We start from the raw sequence: 22,119 nt of genomic DNA on the forward strand, positions 1-22,119 counted from the left end.
TGAGAGGAACCCCCAACTGAAACTTATCTAACTAAGAACAACTTGAACTAACTAATACTAAGTTTTAAACGATTTACAGATACAACTAGAAAGAGTCCACTAGGCGATTGCTTGCTGTAGCAAGAGAAGAGCTTCTCCAACAACCATCACTGGCGGTAAGAAGGAAGAGGTGGCGAGTTGGCAGAGACCTCTATATACCACCATGAAGGCGCCACTCCAGGGGGCTCCACAGCCGACCCGACAGGTACTGCTAGGGGAAAAAACCTTCTGACGACTGTGCACACAGCCACACACACCTACTTGGAATTTACATGAGCAAACACTCGAAGAAGAATTGGTATGTATATTAGCAACGAATTGCATCAATTGCTATTAACTTAAGAATTTTTGTTTTGTTTTGATGGTTATACCAGCATATTCGTGCTGACATGTGAGTGGCCCTTCATGCTACTTGTTTAGATGCAGTAGACCAAGTTCCATTAAACCCAGACAGTACCCACTGGTGTTTTTTCAAATGATATTACGCATCATTTTTGTACTATTCTGATTTTATAAGTAAAAATCTGGGGGAGCTGTTACTGCCTTTTTATTTCTCTTGATACAATCCATGGATAAATTATTTGAAACGTTCCTGATTTTCCAATACACATTCCTGCTGGTTTACATGGTTTAAAGCTAGTTTTTAGTAAGTTAATTTTTATTTGGACTGACTTTGGGGTTTTTTTTTAGGGGTTTGTGCCTGTCTGATTTTAATTAATACACTAGCCCTAAAATTATGCACCCTAATTTTACAAAATGTAGACCTCAATATGTCCCCTTCTAATGCTCCCATAGAAAATAAATTTGCCATCCCTTTTTTACATTGAGAATACGGTACTTTTAAGTTTATTTTACCAGCGTTTTTAGTGTCGTCGTAATTACTATGCAGATTTTCAGCCACATCTATTTTTCTAATATCCAGTTTACCTGTGGCAAGCATTGAAATATCTGTTATTGTTGGCTTTGTCCAATCACCCAATTGTAGTTGTAGTCCGGAATGAGTTTCCAGAGTTTGTTGGGCAGGAGGTTTGGATTATGTGTTTTGGCTGGTTTAATTTGTATGTTCAAATTTATAGTTCAACAAACACAAAATATTCCAACAAAGCCATTTTGTAAAATATTAACAACAGTGTTATGCTTCCCCTTTAAACATTTTAAACTGGTTAATGTGAAACCATGTTTCACTTTCGCTTTTCTTTATTCACGTGTACCCAGTACACACCAGGACTTGTTTTTTCTCTCTCTTTCTTTTTAACTGTGTGATTGAATTGTTCAGCTGCTTTTTACTGTTCCACCCATATGTTTCTGGCTACCCATAAATGGACACTTTTTGGTTGCCCTTTTAACTGTGACACCCACTGATTCATTAGTGCCTGTACTAGGTCTGGGCTAGCACATAGTAAGTGTTCTGGCAGTGTCATTTTATCCCCCATTATAATTTTACAGGGAGTTACCTTCATAACTTTATGAGGGGTAGCTCACAAGGCCATTAAAGTTAGTGACAACTGAACATTCCCATTCCTTTTATTCTATCTTTTTAGGTATTTTGTAAGCATTAGCTTTAGGGTATTATTATTATTATTATAACTATTTTAAAAGACTGAGGATGGTAAGCAACATGCTATTTTTCCTGTATACCTGGTAAAGCCATTGTGGTACGCATAATTTCATCAATAATGTGTGTTCCTTGATTTGAGTTTATTACCCATGGATGCTCCTATCTGGTAAAGATTTGATCTAGCAGAAGCTTAGCAGTCACAGTTGCTCTGTTAGATTTCATGGGAATAGCTGTCCCCCATTTAGAAAAATCATTAACAATTACCAAGGCAAATCTATTCCCTCGAGCAGTTTTAGGTAAGGGACCAGTGTAATTAATTTGTAACTAGACTCAAGATCCCTTTATTTGTTGACGTTCTAATCTGCCCTTATGTTTTTTAGGGCCTGGATCAATTTGAGCACACACAGTAGGCAGTTTTTAACACAACATCTAACATTTTGTTTCATTTGTGGCCACCACCCAATTTGTTGTATCTAGGCCACAATGTTTTTAACTTCCTGATGCCCCCAAGAAGCACTTCACGACACATGTATATAAATTCAGATTGTAGCTGTGTAGGAAAAACCCACAATCACATCCACTCAAATTTTTTCCCAGGGGAATAGTATTACCTTCAGTGAGGTTCCGCTATATTCTGAGCGCTCCCTGCCTAGAACAAGTTTTTGTATAGTAGTACTCTGTTTCTGCAGGGCCACCAAATCAAAATCCTTCCACTGTGCCTGAACAGTGCTAACGGGGGCTCTGCTGGATTGCAATTTTTTTTTATTTTTTTTTAAATTATTTCACTCTTCACGCAGGGATGGTTTAGAATGAGCCTTAACCTTTACCATGGCCAGTAACATTTCCATCTCCCATTTGCTCACTAGCAATTCATATTATAGTAGAGGGGAGCATGCGAATGTTTTTAATCCCCAGAGAGAAAACCATGATATAGTCAATAAGGCAGCAGCTCAGCTAATACATTATATCCCATTGTGAGTCAAAAAAAACCATAATTACAGGCTGCTCATAAAACATTCCCAGAACTTTGGCCACCGCTGCCAAAAGGAGCAAACTTAATCGTTACTGATGGCTGTATGGAAGACTCCAGGTCCATGTTTACCAAGGCAAATCTTGCTCTGAGAGAGTGTCCTTTTTTCAGTAAATAGAGCCATTTATGAATATTTTACAGGCTTGCTCTTTGTTTTCTTATTACCATGTTAATGTCCTAAGGGGGAGGTCCCATACCATGTGTCCGGCAACGGGCATTCAAGAGACTCTTCTGGGGTTAACAAACCATGGGCTAACAGCGAGGGTTTATTAGTATAGAGTCCTGCAAATCCACGGATATCCGCATCAGCGGATGCAGATATCCGCGGACCATTTCTGCAGATTGCGGATGGATGCGGATACAGATTTGTATCTGCGCAGGGCTGTTTATTAGTTTTCACCATAAAGCTGAATGGAGTTCACAAGAAGTTACAGATAAACACCTCATGAAAGATCCGATGCAGAAGATCCATGGCTTCAATCTCCCACGAAGCTCACGGGCAACCCTAACCCATATCCGCACAAACCATGGCAGATGCGGATATTTGCTGCACAAATGGAAAATTAAAGACTCTCCAGTGTGCAACTGTGGTCACCCAGAACAGACCATGGAACATATATCAACTCAATGCCCATTCACAAATACAAAGGAGGCATCACAGCGACACACTCTGCTACTCCAGATGCAATTATCTGGCTTAATCATCTGAATGTAAAATTATAGTTGTCGCTCTACAGTTACATCAGCCATACAAAGAAGACGATAAAGCAGAAAAATTCCCTTTTAGATTTGTTTATAACATTAAATATATGACTTAATGTTTAAACATTATTGTACATTTCTTTACAACACTCACCCGCTTGTAGTAGTTCTTTATCTTTGTTGCCATGCCAACCTGCATCATTAAAGGGCCATTTTCCTCACTATACTCAGCAAGGATGAGGTCACCATCCTTACCAGTTAGGTCCTGTGGTGTGCGCATGAAGAACATCTCACCACCTCCTGAAGCCTGCCGCTCCTGCTCTCTCATCTGTGTGAATGCAAGAAGAGAGTATCAGGGAAACAGCATGCCAACCAGATGTACCATGGCAATGGAGACTTTGGACAGATCTAGATATACAAAGAAACACTGCTTTACCTTGGCTTTCTTCTTGATATGTTTCAGCAGTGGCTGCACAGAATGGGGTCCTGGCTGGGACAAGGTCCCAAAGGAATATTTCTTCAATGGAGGGCGATGAAATTGTCGGAGCTTCATAGGACCCATATGGGTGGGGAAGAATGGCTGGCGAAGTTCCACTGCAGGGATAGAGTGCTGGGACCAAGAGAGAAACAGACACAGAGGACAGACATCAGTACAGAGCCCAGTCTACAATGGCCACACAGAAAATAACCCCAGAGTCTTATGGCAGGGCCTTGAAATTTCTTTACTCCATTAGCAGCAAAAGTGACCAAGGTGTTTGGACCCCCCAGAGACAGGTTCTCTCACAGAGATCATGTCCAAACATGGCTCACTTTCTGTTGTGCACAAGAGACAATGTTCCCCCAGTTAACAGTTCAAAGAGCATCCAAATGTGGAAAGGGATCTTTATTACTTGAAGAAAGGGAAAGCATCCCTATATCTATAACCAGGGAAGAAGGGCATTTAGAATTGTGTAAATTTTCCCCATTGCTTAAGAGATAGGAAACCTAGCTAGGATTTTACAACAGTACCCTTCAAAATATCACAGTGAGCAGGGGGTGGGCGGGGAGGAGATCTTATTGCCTTGGTTTACATGAGTGTTGACTCAGATTTACCAATGTCTAACTGATATTTGATAATCTCCTGGTCAAATAAACTTGGCAACAGAAGCACTGCCTCAAGTCTCCACAGCACAAACATCCGCAGAGATCCAGTAAGAGCAGTGCAGACAGAGGGTGATTCACGGAACAAGTCTGGCATGGTACAATGATGGGATATTCTACTGCACACACCACAGTTTGACACAACCCATGGATACTGCCCCAGGATTTTGCCTTAAACAAGGAAATAACCTGAACAATGAGGATCTGAGAGGAACAGCAGTGTGATAACTTACACACACAGAAAGATAACTATTTTGATGCCAGACAAGATCCAACTAAATCCCAGCATGAGATTTCTGCATGAAGGTAAGGAGATCTGCCTCCACCCTAAAGTCAGCCCCATTGTCACTACCTGGATGATGTTCCCTCCAAAGGTTCCTCGAAGCCCCTGCTGTTTGGGATAGTAAAACTCATCATTGGAGAGATTCCAGGGATCCTTCACCTCCGGCTGAGACATATTCTGATTTAACACCAGAAAAAAAAAAAAAAAAAAAGTCAAAAATTACTCCTCCTAACCCATTCCTATCCCCAAAGCACTGAGATGCCCAGTGACCTGCTGTGGTTCTTCCTTGATGACGCCTGTTTTTCCCAACAGGATCCGACTCTTCTTTAGAGATGATTCTTTCTTGTTCTCCTTGGAGGGAGAGTTCAAAGTCATCTCTTCCTTTTCATCAGGAATTTCTAGTAATGAACACAGAAGAGGCAGAGTGTATGCCTGTATGCTCGGGGTTCTACTGATCGCCATATTTGGGGTCGGGAAGGAATTTTCCTCCAGGGCAGATTGGCAGAGGCCCTGGAGGTTTTTCGCCTTCCTCCGCAGCATAGGGCAGGGGTCGCAGGCTGGAGGATTCTCTGCGACTTAATTTAAAGACTTCAAGGGAAAGTGGGTGGGTCAGCTTTTGTGGCCTGCATCATGCGGGAGGTCAGACTAGATGACCATATTGGTCCCTTCTGACCTTAAAGTCTATGAGTGTACTCCAAGAGCTATTCCTGAAGATTCTCTACCATCAGCACAGCTTCTTTCTGACCCGGAAAAGATCTCTACAGCAATTCAAAATCTCTTACCAAGTCAACACTTGCCAAAATACCAGAATGACTCCATCGCCTTCCACATTTGCCATCACAAGCGCAACTCCCTGACAGTGAGGAATCAATACCCCAGAGCACAAATAAAGGCTCTATCAGGGCATCCCTAGTAAAAATTCAAGAGCTGTTTTTAAGTTATATTGTTCTAGAGAAGATTCAGGGAGCAAATATGTAGCAAAATGGGAGACAGACACAGAGACCCCAGAAAAAAAATGCAACTCCAGCATGGAGCTTCTGTAGCCTGGAAGGCCTGCTCTCAGTCTGAGTGAGCAGGAGCCTCAAGCTGGGGACACTGAAAAAGGTTGTCATAAAATTCTTCTCCCTTTGTTCCCTCACAATATGTTGTCTTCAAGTAAGGTTAGGATGTTGGTCATTTGGAAGGGAAGGCATTAGGACATGGATTCATTTATTTGTTGTATAATTCAGTTTGGTTCACTTTTCCTGGTCTACTGGTGCTCTGAACATGAAGTTGGAAATGCACGTGCCAACTTGTTAGAGTGATCAATTTTGTCTTCATTTTGTTGGATCATTTGTAAATATCTTTCAGAATTCTTTAAAACACAAGAAAGGTAGGAACGTTGGCCCAACCAGTCAATTCTTGCCACAGGGTAGCAGCAAGAATGGACAGCCACCCACTGGAGATTCCCATCTACATAAAATATCCCTGAAACACAACTATTATCCCACACTCCTACTTTCACCCCTCCAGAATAGGATGCACTTATTTTTCCTCTTCAAGCCTCGTTTTTGTACTTTTGTAGGCACCGCCTGCCTTCTAAGTACCCACTGCTTTCCAATAAGTGCCCTCATTCCCTGCTCTGCTTTTCCCAGCTGGTCTGGAAGTATCAGCCCCAAGAAGAGACAGAGACAAAGGGCTAATGCCATGATCATACCCAGGATGATGTTTTCATCATTTGGGTCGAGTGTCAGGACTGGAGGATCCAAGAACATTTCCATCGCCTGGTCATCCCAGATGATATTGTCTTCCCAACGGCCATACACTAACTCCTCATTATCGATTGGGAAAATGGAGAACCAGGGTTTATCTTCATCCAGGGCAGCTGCAAAGATAGCAGAATGTGATCTTTGATGGTTAACACTCCACAAAGACTACTACAGCAACTTTTCAATTCATCCCTTTTGTCCCATTTCAGTTCTACTCAATCTTTCCCTCCTTCCCGGGGCTCTTGGGTCCATGCCTCCAAAGGCAAAAAAATGCATACAGAACCTTATACTGTAGCAGGAACAGAGCCTTCACATAAGCCTATACCCTACTACAGTTGGACAAAAGGTCTCCGAAGAGCTACACGTGGCCCCCATGACATTTTGCCATTAAAGGGGAAGACCTTCAGATAAGCAAAGTAAAAGATCTCAGAGAGGTCACAAGCCTCTTAGGAGCTCTGATAACTCATGAAAGCCCATGGTACTTTGCTTTATGGGGGATAAGGAGAGACTCTCTAAGAGGGATAGAGAAGGCCCTTTCAGAGGTTATGGAAGTCAGCAGGACATCCTGCTGACCTGGAAGTCACTGATTATAGAAGGACCCTCCTACCCCTAGTATTGAGCCCAAGTTTATACAGAAGTCTCTCTCCACATAGCCCACTATTCACAGACTAATGCTTGCTCATTACCTTGCTGCTCAGGAGGCTGTTTCTCTTTGCCCTTTGCGATGCCCAGGACCCCTGCTACACTGGGTTTCTGCACTAGTGGAATGGGTGGATTGAGCAAAGAGCCACTACGGTTCAGCCCTGGAGAGGAAAACAAGAGTAACATTAGGGTTTTTCTGATGACTGTTAAACCAGAACGCAAACCCGGATGGAAAATAGTTTCCAGTCTCTGCCTAGCGGTAGGATCCTTGCCTCACAAATCTTGACCCCCCAAAGAACGTTACATTCCAGCAACATGGCTGCTGCTAGCAGGAGGCTCTGAAATGCTGATGCTAATGAAATGCTATATTTCTCCCCCCAAGCCCAGCAGGATATATTTCAGTGGGGCAGCACCAGAGTATTCTTCCCAATACCAGATAGGATCTGTGAACAGCACAATAAGAAACACCTGCTCAGTGCACAACAGAGGTTAAAAAAACAAAACTAGATGTTAGGTTGTATTGAGAGAAAGAATGATACTGAACATATTATGTCATTATATAAATAAATGATATGTCCTGACCTGCAATAACATGTTCAGTTATGGTTACCCTATCTGAAGAGATATAGCAAAAATTGAAGGGGTCCAGAGATAGGCAAGAAAGATTATTACAAACCTGAGAGTTGTGTTTGAGGACAGACTGAAAAGATTAGGACTGCCTAGTGAGCAGACAAGAGAGGGTATGATAAAGATGTATAAGAATTAATGGTGTGGAGAAGACAAGTAGAGCGCTGTTATTTGCCCTCTTGCATAAAACAAGAACATTTAAATCTGAAAAGTAAAATGTTTTTCTACCCAATGCATAATAAATCTGTGGAACTCATTGCCACCAGACTAAAACAAAGACCTTTACATCATTCAAAGGATTCAACATGGATCTGAACAATAAAAATATGTGCAATTCCTTTAGAAAGAATACAAGTTTACAAAGGATATAAACCTTTATGTTTCAGGGCCTAAACCAAACATTCATTGCCCAAGCTTAAGAAACATTTCATATGGGCAGATTATTCCACAGCTGTTTATTAAGAGCCGTTGTCAGAGATACGATGCTGGACTAGATGGGTCACTTATGATGCAGTCTAGTAATTCCCATGTACCTATTAAGGGAACAGAAGGTTTATTCCTATCCGAGGGCAGAGTTTTGGGGAAAGAGAAGCTTCTTTCCACTGGGTAAAACTGAGGGCTTTATCTTTTATGGTGGGACCTGAGGCAGCATTTTAGGCCAGAAAGCCCACCCTGAGGCAGCATTTTAGGCCAGAAAGCCCACCCTGGAGTGTGGATTTTACTACATAAGGGATCTTTGACTTTCCTTATTTAGTTTAAAAAGGAAAACTGAATCCACATTTCTGCTATGCACGATCTCCGTAATCCTGGAGGGGAGGCTAGAGCAAACAGCAGAATGGGGAAGAGAGGATACTGTCCAGAATATAGTAAAAGTCACTTATTTGACTGATTTTTTTACAAGACAGTATTCCTCTTCTGCAGGTGTTCAACCATCTCCTCCTCAGCCTGCCCCCTAATCTGACACTACCCCACAACTAACCACCTTGCACTTCTAGCATATAGTCAAACAACTATACACAAATTCCTCTACAACTCAACTCCAAGCAGCACCTAAAACAGATTATGTAGAGTCTAGTATGAATGAGGGCACTGGCAAAGTCTGCAATAAATTATTTGTATATGGAAAATACAAAGTCACAGTTAGCCTCCATGGCAGGATCTAAAAGCACCACTTCTGAGGCAGCTTCTCCCTCCAGTGAGCCTCCTGTGGGGAGGTCCTGGCAAGACATAGGATCAAGATTATCAGATCAGATCATCATCTGGCAACAGCACTGCAGCACCGATGACAACTGGTCACTGCAGATGCAATGGCACTGCTGCCTGGACACCAGGGAGCCCTCCAACCAACAAGCACAGTGATACTGGGTTCCCCAGCCTCCCAGGAATCCCACACAACTTTCTTCCCCCACAATACCCTGTTATCCCCTGCAGTCCCCCATAATCCTCCACAGCAATGCTGGAACAATTTGTGTAGTGGGGATACTGAGAGCCATTGAACCAAACTGTAAACCCTGTCTACGATGGACACCACTTCAAGCACACCCAGCACCCCTAGTTCCAGCACCTACGCATTGTCATTCAGCCCTCCTCATCTGTACAAGGGGCTGCAGCCTGGTGATCCAGGCAGTTAACACACCATCAGCGCTGTGAGGAGCAGTCTCTATACACCACAGAATCATAGAAATGTAGGATTGGAAGGGACATCAATACGTCATCTAGTCCAGTCCCCTGCACTGAAGGAGAACTACACATTATCTAGACTATCCCTGACAGGTGTTTCTTTAACCGGTTCTTAAAAACTTCCAATGATTCCACAACCTCCCTAGGTAACACTGGTCTACAATTTTTGAGAAGTCGTCTGCTTCAGAGATAAAATGTGCTATTTATTATGTATTTTGATGTGCTGAATTCAAATATGACAATTAAAACAACTGATTGGCTACTGTTTCTAAGATATTTAAGTTTTTACATTTTATGTCTATGTATATTGTGTAGATAGTAGAGTTTTAATCATAAATTGTAAACCTAGGTCTTTTCATGTGTTTATGGTTGCTTTACATGATAATATTTCACCTGTCCTGTTTATGTAACACTTTAAAAATCAGCAAAAGGGTTATATAAATAAAATGTATTATGAAACAAAAGGCAAAAAACTATTATGTACATAGTTTAGTCCTATTCAGTGTCTACTCGGCGCTTCTTGGCTTGTCTCTTGTATTCATTAAATGGAGCATCTCTTGTCACTGTCCAGCAATAGTCTGCAAGCATTGATGGGCTCCATTTGCCCTGATAGCGTTTCTCCATTGTTGCAATGTCCTGGTGAAATCACTCGCCGTGCTCGTCGCTCACTGCTCCGCAGTTTGGTGGAAAAAAATCTAGATGAGAGTGCAAAAAATGTATCTTTAGTGACATGTTGCAACCAACGCTTTTGTATGCCTTGAGGAGGTTTTCCACCAACAACCTGTAGTTGTTTGCCTTGTTGTTTCCGAGAAAATTTATTGCCACTAACTGGAAGGCTTTCCATGCCGTCTTTTCCTTGCCACGCAGTGCATGGTCAAATGCATCATCTCGAAGAAGTTCACGAATCTGAGGACCAACAAACACACCTTCCTTTATCTTAGCTTCACTTAACCTTGGAAATTTTCCACAGAGGTACTTGAAAGCTGCTTGTGTTTTGTCAATGGCCTTGACAAAGTTCTTCATCAGACCCAGCTTGATGTGTAAGGGTGGTAACAAAATCTTCCTTGATTCAACAAGTGGTGGATGCTGAACACTTTTCCTCCCAGGCTCCAATGACTGTCGGAGTGGCCAATCTTTCTTGATGTAGTGGGAATCTCTTGCACAACTATCCCATTCGCAGAGAAAACAGCAGTACTTTGTGTATCCAGTCTGCAGACCAAGCAAGAGAGCAACAACCTTCAAATCGCCACAAAGCTGCCACTGATGTTGGTCATAGTTTATGCACCTCAAAAGTTGTTTCATGTTGTCATAGGTTTCCTTCATATGGACTGCATGACCAACTGGAATTGATGGCAAAACATTGCCATTATGCAGTAAAACAGCTTTAAGACTCGTCTTCGATGAATCAATGAACAGTCTCCACTCATCTGGATCGTGAACTATCTTGAGGGCTGCCATCACACCATCGATGTTGTTGCAGGGTACAAGATCACCTTCCATGAAGAAGAATGGGACAAGATCCTTTTGACGGTCACGGAACATGGAAACCCTAACATCACCTGCCAGGAGATTCCACTGCTGCAGTCTGGAGCCCAACAGCTCTGCCTTACTCTTGGGTAGTTCCAAATCCCTATCAAGGTCATTCAGTTCACCTTGTGTTATGAGGTGTGGTTCAGAGGAGGAGGATGGGAGAAAATGTGGGTCCTGTGACATTGATGGTTCAGGACCAGAAGTTTCATCCTCTTCCTCTTCTGACTCAAGTGAGAATGATTCTGGTGCATCAGGAACCGGCAGTCCTTCTCCGTGGGGTATTGGGCGTATAGGTGATGGAATGTTTGGATAATGCACAGTCCACTTTTTCTTCTTTGACACACCTTTCCCAACTGGAGGCACCATGCAGAAGTAACAATTGCTGGTATGATCTGTTGGCTCTCTCCAAATCATTGGCACTGCAAAAGGCATAGATTTCCTTTTCCTGTTCAACCACTGGCGAAGATTTGTTGCACAAGTGTTGCAGCATATGTGTGGGGCCCACCTCTTGTCCTGATCTCCAATTTTGCAGCCAAAATAAAGGTGATAGGCTTTCTTAACCATAGTGGTTATACTGCGCTTTTGTGATGCAAAAGTCACTTCACCACAAACATAGCAGAAGTTATCTGTACTGTTCACACAAGTACGAGGCATCTCTGCTCACTTTGGCTAAACAGAAATGTGTCCCTTTGCAAAATCAAACACTGACAAATAAGAGAGCACGACACTGTATGATTTCTAGAGCTGATATAGGGCAATTTGTTCAGCAGAGTGATGTAAGCTTCGTTATGATTGCATCATCCATGACTTCTAGGAATAACATGATGCAATTCATATCATGTATGACGCAATGCCAGCTTCAGATTGCATCATTCATTGTTTTGCCTAAAAAGCAAGTACTGTCCAAACCCAGTCATAGATTTATTCATAGATCCAGTCAAAGATGTATTTTAGTCATTTCTGGTTTAAATTGAGATCCCTTCCCTTTATAACTCACTTATCCTCCGCCATTCCCAAGTCAAGGGTCGTATATACTGACCCAATAGCATATCTTGAAAACTAGAGCCAATCAACAATTTTAAGCATCATTTTTGTTCTCAGTGACCCAGAATTAGTAAAGTTTGACTACATTTATTTCAGAAGCATTTTGGCTGTAGAGCAGTGTAATCTGTTCCAGTGCTTAACCACCCTGACAGTTAGGAAGTTTTTCCTAATCTCTAACCTAAATCTCCCTTGCTGCAATTTAAAACCTTTATTTCCTGTCTAGTCCTCAGTGGTTAAGAAGAACAATTTATCACTCTCCTCTTTGTAACAACCTTTTACATACTTGAAGACTATGTCTCCCCTTAGGCTTCTCCTCTCCAGGCTAAACAAACCCATTATTTCCCCCAATCTTTCTTCATGTTTTCTAGATCTTTAATAATTTTTGTTGCTTTCCTCTGGACTTTCTCCAGTTTGTCCACAACTTTCCCAAAGTGTGCTAACCAGAACTGCACACTGTACTCCAGCTGTGGCATTATCAGTGCTGAGTAGAGTGAAAGAATAACTTCCCGTGTTTTGCTTACAACACGCCTGCTAATACAGATCAGAATGATGTTCACTCTTTTGGAATGGTGTTACACTGTTGACTCACATTTAGTTTGTGATCCACTAAAACCCCCAGAGCCTTTTCTGCAGAACTCCTTCCTAGTCATTTTCCATTTTGTATTTGTGCAATTGATTGTTCCTTCTTAAGTGCAGTACTTTGCATTTGTCCTTATTGAATTTCATCCTATTTATTTCAGACCATTTCTTCAGTTTGTCAAGTTCATTTTGAATGCTAATCCTGTCCTCCAAAGTGTTTGCAGCCCCTCCCAGCTTGGCATTGCCCAAAAATTTTATAAGTGGGCTCTCTGTGCCATTATCTATATCATTTATGAAGATACTGAATAGAACTGGACCCAGGACTGATCCCTGCAGGACCCCACTCGATATGCCCTTCCAGTTTGACTGTGAACCACTAATAACTACTCTCTGAGTAGTTTTCCAACCGGTTATGCACTCACCTTATAGTAGGTTTGTCTAGGCTATATTTCTCTAGTTTGCTTATGAGAAGGTCATGTGAGAGAGTATCAAAAAGCTTACTAAAGTCAAGATATATCACATCTACTGCTGCCCCCTATCCACATGACTCCTTACACTGTCAAATAAGGTTGTTAGGTTGGTTTGATGTGATTTGTTCTTGACAAATCCATGGCGACTATTACTTATCACCTTATTATCTTGCAGGTGCTTATAAATTGATTTGCTCTATTATCTTTCTGGGTACCAAAGTTAAGCTGACTGTTCTATAATTCCCCAGGTTGTCCTTATTCCTCTTTCTATAGATAGGTAGTATATTAGCCCTTTTCCAGTCCTCTGGGATCTCTCACATCCTCCATGACTTCTCAAAGATAATCGCTAATGGCTCAGAGATCTCCTCAGCCAGTTCTTTAAGTATTCTAAGGCTATGTCTACACTACCGCAGTAAATTGACCTAAGTTATGCTACTCCAGCTATGTGAATAATGTAACTGGAGTCAACGTAGCTTAGGTCAACTTACTGCAGTGTCTACACCGCGCTGTGTCAATGAGAGATGCTCTCCCGTCGACTTCACTGGGAACGAGAGGAGTAAGATGAGTATTGGAGTCAACCAGAGAGCGCTCTGCCATCGATTTAGATCTAGAACAGCCTCTCTCCTAATCGCTTTCTCCACCTTCTGTAACATAAAGCTGCTCCTGACCCCAGGCACTACCCCTGCATAGCCATAGTTTTTCCCTATTCTCTGACAGCTCAGCTCAATTTTCCTTGCCCTATCAGAGCCCCTCCCCCATCCTCACTACCCCTTGCTATCTAATCTGCTTCCCTGGCTCCTCAGGGTGTCTGATGACAAGAGCTGGGGACTCAGGGAGACAAGGTAGCAGCATCCAAAAATGAGAGTAATTGGTATAACCTGACAGTTCCATCAGCTTTTCCTTGGAGAGACAGAGTAAGTTATAATGAACAAAGAATAATTCTGGATTTACAGTTCAATTTTAAAAACCAGCCTATGTCTGAGCTTGAGATAAAAGTTTGGTGTTTGTAAAAACTGTGTTCCTTTAGCTAGAGGAGCCCCAAAATATTATAGTCTCAGGAACAATGTGAGAAAGGTTCCTTTTTAAATGTCGCCTCTGATAAAATACACAAAATTCCCCTGGCCCCTGAAGAGCAAGCATCCAAGCATTAACTTGCAAAGCAAAGGAATTTTAGTGCTGCCATAAATGGAAATCTGAACAGTCACTAGGGGATCTCCAGTATAGCAGCCTTTGGTACTGAATTAGGTATGTCCAGCCCCTCATTTCAGTTAGAAAGGGGAAGGACAGCAGGACATTTCGCTGGACATGCACTTGGCTTTCGATGTTCTCGTGTCTAACAGAAGGGGCCAAGCCTGTTTGGGCAGGAGGAGGACAAAAGGCTTTGCCCTCAACTTGGTTTAGCGAAAGCCACCTCCTGATGGAGAAAGAACACAACCCCACATGCTGAAGAGGAGAGAATGGGGAATTAGTTTGTACACATAACATTCTCAATTAGGCTAACTCAGAGATCCCCTCATTCCACCCACTCCCTCAGGGTGTGGGCATGAGAAAGTATAAAGGCAGCTGCCGCGCACCTTGCTGGGCATTGTACGCAGTGGCGTTTCTGGTCATACTGGAGGGCAGCCAGCCTGCCAGGCTCGCACGCTGTGTTTTAGTCCCTTTGTGTTTGACATCCTCCCCATTCCAGATCACATCATCCTCCCATTGTAGCTGTGTCACCATGAGGAAGTGCTCATCAGCCAGCAAGTCATCCTTCTCAGCCATCACTCCCAAGTTCTGCAGAGGGAAGAACGATGGCATTAGACCCTCATTAACTTTGATTTTGCTGCTTAAACTATAGAAGAAAGAGTAGAGATTCCCTACCGTCTCCATTGTGAATCTTCCCCCTTTCCCCTTCCCACTCACATCTCTTCCACTGGCTGGTTCCCAGCCTTATTCACCACCCCAGCCCTGTTCCATTACCTTCTCTATTGTGCTCCATCACCACCACACAACCACACCCTCACAGCCCCCTCCCCCTTACACATGCTTCCTCTCACCTTCTCCACAGAATGACCTGAAGTCTCCTGTTCTCTCGCATGCTCTTTTAGTTTGAAACCATAGTCAAATCCACTGCCATCCTCAGGGATCCCCAGCATATCATACCAGAGCTGGGCTGGCCCATAACGCCATTCAGACACCTTGGGCTTGGTATCTGTCACTTTGTCTATGTCTCCAGTAGACTGGGAAAACTTGGACTCCACAGGTGCCATCATAGTGATCTGCAGCACAGCAGGAAAAAGGAACCTGTCAGTCACCGCTTTCAGAGCTGGCAAACAGGAGCTTTTGCTTTCAAATTCTGTCTCATTCTCAGTGGAGAGGAGCATTTCCCAGAAATCGCAGAGATGCATATTCAAACTTAATAGCTGCATTAGCAAATGCTGGAACTGGCAGTCCAGCGATACGAGGACTCTCCACTGCTACAATAAAACGGTGAAAGAGTCCCCTAATTCCTTACCATACAAGGGCTCTTAACCCACTAGGGAATGGTCTCTGGAGCCCCTGCTTAATATCCAAGGAGCAGACTCTGCACAGTGGGAATGGCAGCCTAACCTCCCCTCACCAGTATTGTCTTGGCAGGGTGACTACCTGTTACTAGCTAGAGGCCCTCCTAAATCTCAGATGTCCCACCTCATCATCTGAGAGGCACTGCTCAGGAGGAGGAGGAGGAGCAAATTCATATTCCCAGGGAGACTTCTCTTCCATTCCTGCCTCGGTTGCAGCTTCACCCTCCTGGATCTGCACTTCTTGCATTAGCTCACGATGTTTCTTTTTGCGTTTCCTCCGGGCACTACGCCAAACAGAAGGAACATTCTTCCCAGGGCCAAAGAGACGGAGAAAACGCAGCACCTACGACAAGAAGTAAGAAAGACGGTCACAAGGACAAACGACAGGTCCCTGATGATATAGGCACAAGCATTTCATACACATGAGCAGCAAGGATGAGGAAGCACTCCAAGCCCAAGAGACTTTTCCACCAAGGCAAGGCCAAGGGCAAGAAATAACTGGAGAAGTGTAACCACCTAACTTCCACAGTGCCCCCCAATTCCTGGTGCAGCTGGTGGTCTCATTATTCTCAGATTTGAAATGAATCAGAGACACTTTCCCACTGTTTGGTAGAACCTTTATTTAATCCTCAAGGCTATTTTATTCTGAAATTCACCTGAAAGTTAAACCCTGAGCAGAGGCGGAACAGTCCCCATTTATCCAGGTGGGGCACAACAGAATCTGGACAAAATGTCTTTTCATTCAGCATATTCCATTACCACAGACATATTGAAAAGTTAGAGAGCATGCCAAGAAAAGCCAATAAAACTGTTAGCAGGATGGAGGGAACTTTTTATAAGGAAGGGAAAAAAAGAGTTAAACATGTAAATCCTTTCTAAATGACAACTATTATGGGGACAGAGACACAATAGTATAGAAATATCTGAAGTGCGTAAAAACCAAGGAGAATGCTGATGTATAATATTACACACAAATAATATTACAAGAATGTTAAAGTTTCAAAGCTGAACACTCAAAAGTTCAAGAATGATAGAATTAATGTTGTACATTCAACCTTAACTCTGCTCTCTGGTGCATATGCATTATGATACAAGGCGTATAATCACATACACAGGAATCCTGCCTCATTCAGTGCATAGGATGAATGGTCCCAGGGAATGGAGCAGCTGTTCAATTATTTTTTATCTTATCATTCAGTGTGTGGTCATTTGAATTAATTTAGATGGAATAAATGGGATAAAGGTGTTAACATAACCCAGTCACTGTCCAACATTAAACAGGGTCCAGGGCCTGATATAGAGACACCTCAGCCTGCTTAGCACCATGGCAAACATACCATAACACTTTTTTTAACCTTTTATTAAAGATACAGAAAAGGACAAACAGTTAAAATTTTAAGCAAGGCTTTCGTTTTAACAACATCCTTTGATCCCTTGCCCTTTAGCTGTCAACAGCTTTTAGAAGGAAAGAATGCCTTCTTGTTTGACTGTCTCTTAGATGGGATCTAACGCTGCCCTTTTGGGGAAAGGAGAAGAAATTAGTTGAGATGGGCTGGAGGTGCTGTTGTTGTCGTTAAAGTCCAGTCTTAGAAGGAAAAGCCCCCTTGTCTGACAGTCTCTCAGCTCGGATCTAAGATGGTAATAACTCTCATCACCGATGGTATCTGGGATTCAGCTGGAGCTGGTAGGGGTGGTGATGTCATCTTGGTCCCTCTCTCTCTGGCCAGGACACCTCAAGGATTAGGATGATGAAGACTCATGTAAAAGGTGGTTACAAGAAGGAGGAAGAAAAATTGTTTTTCTTAACCTCTGAGGATAGGACAAGAATCAATCGGTTTAAATTGCAGCAAGGGTGGTTTAAGTTGGACATTAGGAAAAACTTCCTGTCAGTGTGGTTAAGCACTGGAATAAATTGCTCAGGGAGGTTGTGGAATCTCCATCATTATAGATTTTTAAGAGCAGGTTAGACAAACACCTGTCAGGAATGGTCTAGACAATACTTAGTCCTGCCATGAGTGCAGGGGATTGAACTAGATGGCCTCTCAAGGTCCATTCCAGTCCTACAATTCCATGATTAGCTGACAGCAGCAGTAAGCTGCTATCTTCTGTAAGCCAGACAAGACTAGAGGCACACAACCCTTGAACAATGGGTTACATATGGAGGAATAGCAACAGACAACATACCTAAACACATACATTTAGCAGGTTCTCTCTGAGAGGCAAGGTGGTTAACTGGTTATGACCTGAGCCTGCCATATCTGAGACATGAGTTCTATTTCTAGCCCTGACAGACATTTCAGTTACTCCTTCAGTAAAATATGAGTGCTTGCTTGCCTCCCAGGGTAAGGATGCAAGGCCTTGCTCAGTAATATGGCTTGCGAAATGCACAGAATTATCACCACCATTATTATTAATCATGTTTATTATGGTAGTGCCTAGGGCCCAACCAAGAACAGGGATTCATTACGCTAGGTCCTGTACAAACATAATAGTAGACAATCTCTGCCCTGAAGAGCTTACAGTCTAAATAGACTAGTCAACAGAAGAGTTGAGGTTCATAGTCTTTTGGCTTCCAGGCCAGTGCACCTTTCCCAGGCCACAAATGGTATTTTGATGGAGCCATTCAGCAGAGCCCTGCAGCGTGACTGGGAACCCACAGGACCTACAGGACATGCTGCCATAATAGCAGGAGCAAGTAAAACGTACTTTGTTGGGGGCGGGGTTGGGGGCAGAGGGGAAGAAGACAGACAGACTGTGGTAATTAGTTGGAAAACACTTTAAAAATTGTAAAACTTAAATTTAAGCGAGGGATAGAAAGAGATTTCATGTCTAACAGAAAGTATTTTTACATAGTTTAAACAAGATTTGTTCTATTCTTTTAGTAATAAAAATTGTGTCTGAATTCCTATATATATATATATATATATATATATATATATATATATATATATATATATATATATAGTAACCAACTGTGGGTTGGTTGCAGGGCTGGCCTTACCATGAGGCGAACTGAGGCGGCCGCCTCAGGTGCCAGACTGTGGGGGAGGGGCGCCACTAGGACCCAGAGTGTAGAAAATTGTCTGCTGCTGGTGCCCATGTATTCTCTCTGCTCTAGATGCACAGAGATGGTGGAGTGCTGTGCTGGAGGAAGGAGGGCACAAGAGACATAACAGGCAGGCAGGAGAAAAGGTGAGATGGAATAACAGAAAGCAGCAGGAGCTGCAGGGAGAGAAAGGAGGAGGAGCCTCTTATGTACCTCTCTAGCACCCCCAGGAGCCTGGACTGATTCACACCAGCTTCTCAGGGACCTTCCTGTCTCCTGCTGCTTCCCTGAACCCACTTGAGGAGAATAGGCAGTCAACTGAAGTAGTAGGAGCCAGTTAGGCCCTTAAGACGCTGATATCTTCCCTCACTCAGGCCCTGCTACCAGCCTGCTTATTTGTCCCCTTCAATTGAGTGTTGAGAGCCACTATAGCTGGCACAGAACAGCAGTCATGAGTGAAAGAAGAAAACGCCCCTCTGGGGCAGCATTCAGAAAAAGAAAGAAAGCAAAGGAAGCTTTTCTATCTAAGCAGGAAGGAGCTCTCCTGAGATACATAGACACAAATGTTCACGGTGAGCCTTCTGGCCCCAGTGAGGATATGAGTGGTGAGGAGATGCCTGATCTTCCAGTTAGTCAGAGTGAAGGTGACCTGGCAGCTACTGCAGTATCCATATCTCCATATGAAATGGATGTAACCATGCACATTCCTGAAGAAAAGTGTAGATCAGAGAAGAGTGTGGTGGAGGCACAAGAAACAGCTGCTGCTGAGTTTAGTTCCTTAAATCTAGATGATCCAGGACTGTGGACCCACTTGAGCAGGAGCCCGAGGGACTTCCTTGTACTGCATGGGCCACAGCAAGTGAAAAAAACTTCATGTTCCCCAAAGACAATGAAAATAGAAGTTTCCATCCAACACATTATTGGCATGAAATCCCCAATGGTGACAAAGTGGAGAGGCCATGGCTTATGTACTCAAAAACCCAGAATGCTGCATACTGTTTTTGTTGCAAACTCTTCCAGTCTAATGTTCCAGCCACATTGGGTTCTACAGGAACAAAGGACTGGAAAAATCTGGCTAGAAATCTGGCATGCCATGAGAAGGCAGCAAATCACCAGAGAGCATTCCATAGGTGGAAAGAACTTGAGATTAGACTAAGGTTAAAGGCCACCATAGATGATCAGCATCAAGAGAAGATTGCATCAGAGTCTCTTTACTGGCAAAATGTTCTGAAAAGGCTCATTGCCATTGTGAGAATGCTTGCTACCCAAAAAAACCTAGCACTGCGTGGCACTTCAGATCAGCTGTATGTGCCAAACAATGGAAACTTCCTTAAAATTGTGGAGCTGATGGCTGAGTTCGATGCTGTACTCCAGGAGCATCTAAGAAGAGTCACCACCCAAGAAATGTACATACACCACTACCTTGGAAAAACAATTCAAAATGAGATCATACAGTTACTGGCAACAAAAGTCAAACAGAAGATTGTGGAAGATCTGAAGTCAGCAAGATATTACTCTAGAGACTAACAAATTTATAAATAAATTTATTAATAATAAATTTGTTAGTCTCTAAGGTGCCACAAGTACTCCTGTTCTTTTTGCGGATACAGACTAACACGGCTGCTACTCTGAAACAAGATATTACTCTGTTATTCTGGACTGCACACCTGACATCAGCCATACGGAACAAATGACTTTGATGATGTGTTTTGTAACGACAACAGAACCTAGTGAAAATGTCCCTGCAATGGTGACTGTCAGAGAGCATTTTCTAGAATTTATTGACATTGATGATACTACAGGAGCTGGTATGACAAATGTGCTTCTTAAAAAGCTGGAAGATACAGGAATTGCGATAGCTGACATGAGAGGTCAGGGCTACGATAATGGTGCCAACATGAGAGGAAAGAACAGAGGAGTGCAGACACGGATCCGAGAGTTAAACCCTCGAGATTTTTTTTGTCCCACGCAGTTCTCATTGATTGAACTTGGTGGTCAGTGATGCAGCATCAGCTTCTAGCGAGGCTGCTGAATTTTTTAACATAATTCAAAGCATCTATGTATTTTTCTCTGCATCAACTCATCGATGGCAAATTTCAAAGCAACATCTGGGAACATCCTCTCTGACACTGAAACCACTGAGTGCCACACGATAGGAAAGTCAAGTGGAGGCGATAAAGCCTATCAAATACCAAATTGGGAAGATAGATGATGCCATAGTTGCCATTATGGAGGATAATGCTATGACAGGAACTGTTCGTGGGAGAACAGTGGCAGAGGGAAATGGAATCACCAGAAACATACATAACTTCAAATTTCTGTGTGGCTTAGTGTTGTGGCATGACATACTGTTTGAAATAAATGTTGTAAGCAAGAGACTCCAAGGTGTTGACCTTGATATATCTGGAGCAATGGAACAACTGGACAAAGCAAAGTCATACCTACAGTCTTACCGGTCAGATGAGGGATTTCAAAACATTCTGCAGAGGAACTTCACCCTGAAGCTATTTTCCCACCCATTCAAGAATACAAGAGTCACCGAAGATGACATTTTGATTACGAGGCACGGGATAATCCCATAAGAGACCCCAAACAACAATTCAAAGTTGAATTATTTAACCAGGTGCTAGATTGTGCAATACAGTCAGTTGAAGAATGTTTCATGCAGCTCAAGGAACACAGCAGTATTTTTGGGATGTTGTATGATATTCCAAAACTCCTCACTATACCTGAGGAAGACCTACACCAGCAATGCAGGGCATTAGAGACAGTGTTGACACATGATGACATGCGCGATATTGATGAGAGTGATTTAGGTGATGAACTGAAAGCCCTTTCAAGATACATTTCAGCAGGATCAACTCCAAAGGCTGTTCTGGAATATATGTGCACAAATAAGCTGACCACCCTCTTTCCAAATGCTTTTGTTGCTCTGTGCATACTTCTAACACTTCCTGTAACAGTTGCCAGTGGAGAACGCAGCTTCTCCAAGCTGAAGTTAATAAAAACATATCTACGCTCCACAATGACAAAGGAGAGGCTGGTCGGCCATGCAACCATCTCAATAGAGCATGAGCTGGCCCAGACTGTGGACCTTCAGGAAGCAGTTCAAATCTTTGCAACCAAGAAGGCACGGAAAGCACCACTTTGATTATTCAAACAGATAAAAATGCCAGTGTTTACTATGCAGACAAGAAAAGTTACATTTGCTGTTCAGGCATTTGAAAGTTAAGTGTTACATAACATTTTTGAACAAGGCATTTTAAGTTGTTAGTTCTCCTTTATTGGGATAGGTAGCAGAGCTGTACCATGAGAGGAGTAGAACAGGAAGAAGGCAGAATTGAGACCTTTCAAAGTTTTGGCCCAAGCGAGGGGGCATGGAGACATCATTTGAGCTCCCCGCCTCAGGTGCCAAAATGTTGTGGACCCGCCCTGGTTGGTTGGTTTTTTTAGGA

General features: G+C 42.9%; 1 protein-coding gene across 3 annotated transcripts in view; it reads right to left on the minus strand.

Moving 5' to 3' along the window:
- The window catches only part of TAF1 (TATA-box binding protein associated factor 1), a 113,808-nt gene that overhangs the window by 83,093 nt on the left and 8,596 nt on the right, over positions 1 to 22,119 (minus strand). For all 3 annotated transcript variants that reach the window (XM_065410457.1, XM_065410455.1, XM_065410456.1), the window contains exons 6-13: positions 15,743 to 15,961; positions 15,082 to 15,333; positions 14,646 to 14,824; positions 6,449 to 6,624; positions 5,023 to 5,150; positions 4,822 to 4,929; positions 3,766 to 3,939; positions 3,484 to 3,657 (exon numbers count right to left, since the gene is read on the minus strand). In XM_065410457.1, coding sequence (XP_065266529.1) covers positions 3,484 to 3,657; positions 3,766 to 3,939; positions 4,822 to 4,929; positions 5,023 to 5,150; positions 6,449 to 6,624; positions 14,646 to 14,824; positions 15,082 to 15,333; positions 15,743 to 15,961 — 1,410 coding nt within the window. The remainder of the gene's footprint in view (positions 1 to 3,483; positions 3,658 to 3,765; positions 3,940 to 4,821; positions 4,930 to 5,022; positions 5,151 to 6,448; positions 6,625 to 14,645; positions 14,825 to 15,081; positions 15,334 to 15,742; positions 15,962 to 22,119) is intronic.

The sequence above is a fragment of the Emys orbicularis genome, chromosome 9 (assembly GCF_028017835.1).
Source record: "Emys orbicularis isolate rEmyOrb1 chromosome 9, rEmyOrb1.hap1, whole genome shotgun sequence".
Taxonomy (NCBI): Eukaryota; Metazoa; Chordata; order Testudines; family Emydidae; genus Emys; species Emys orbicularis.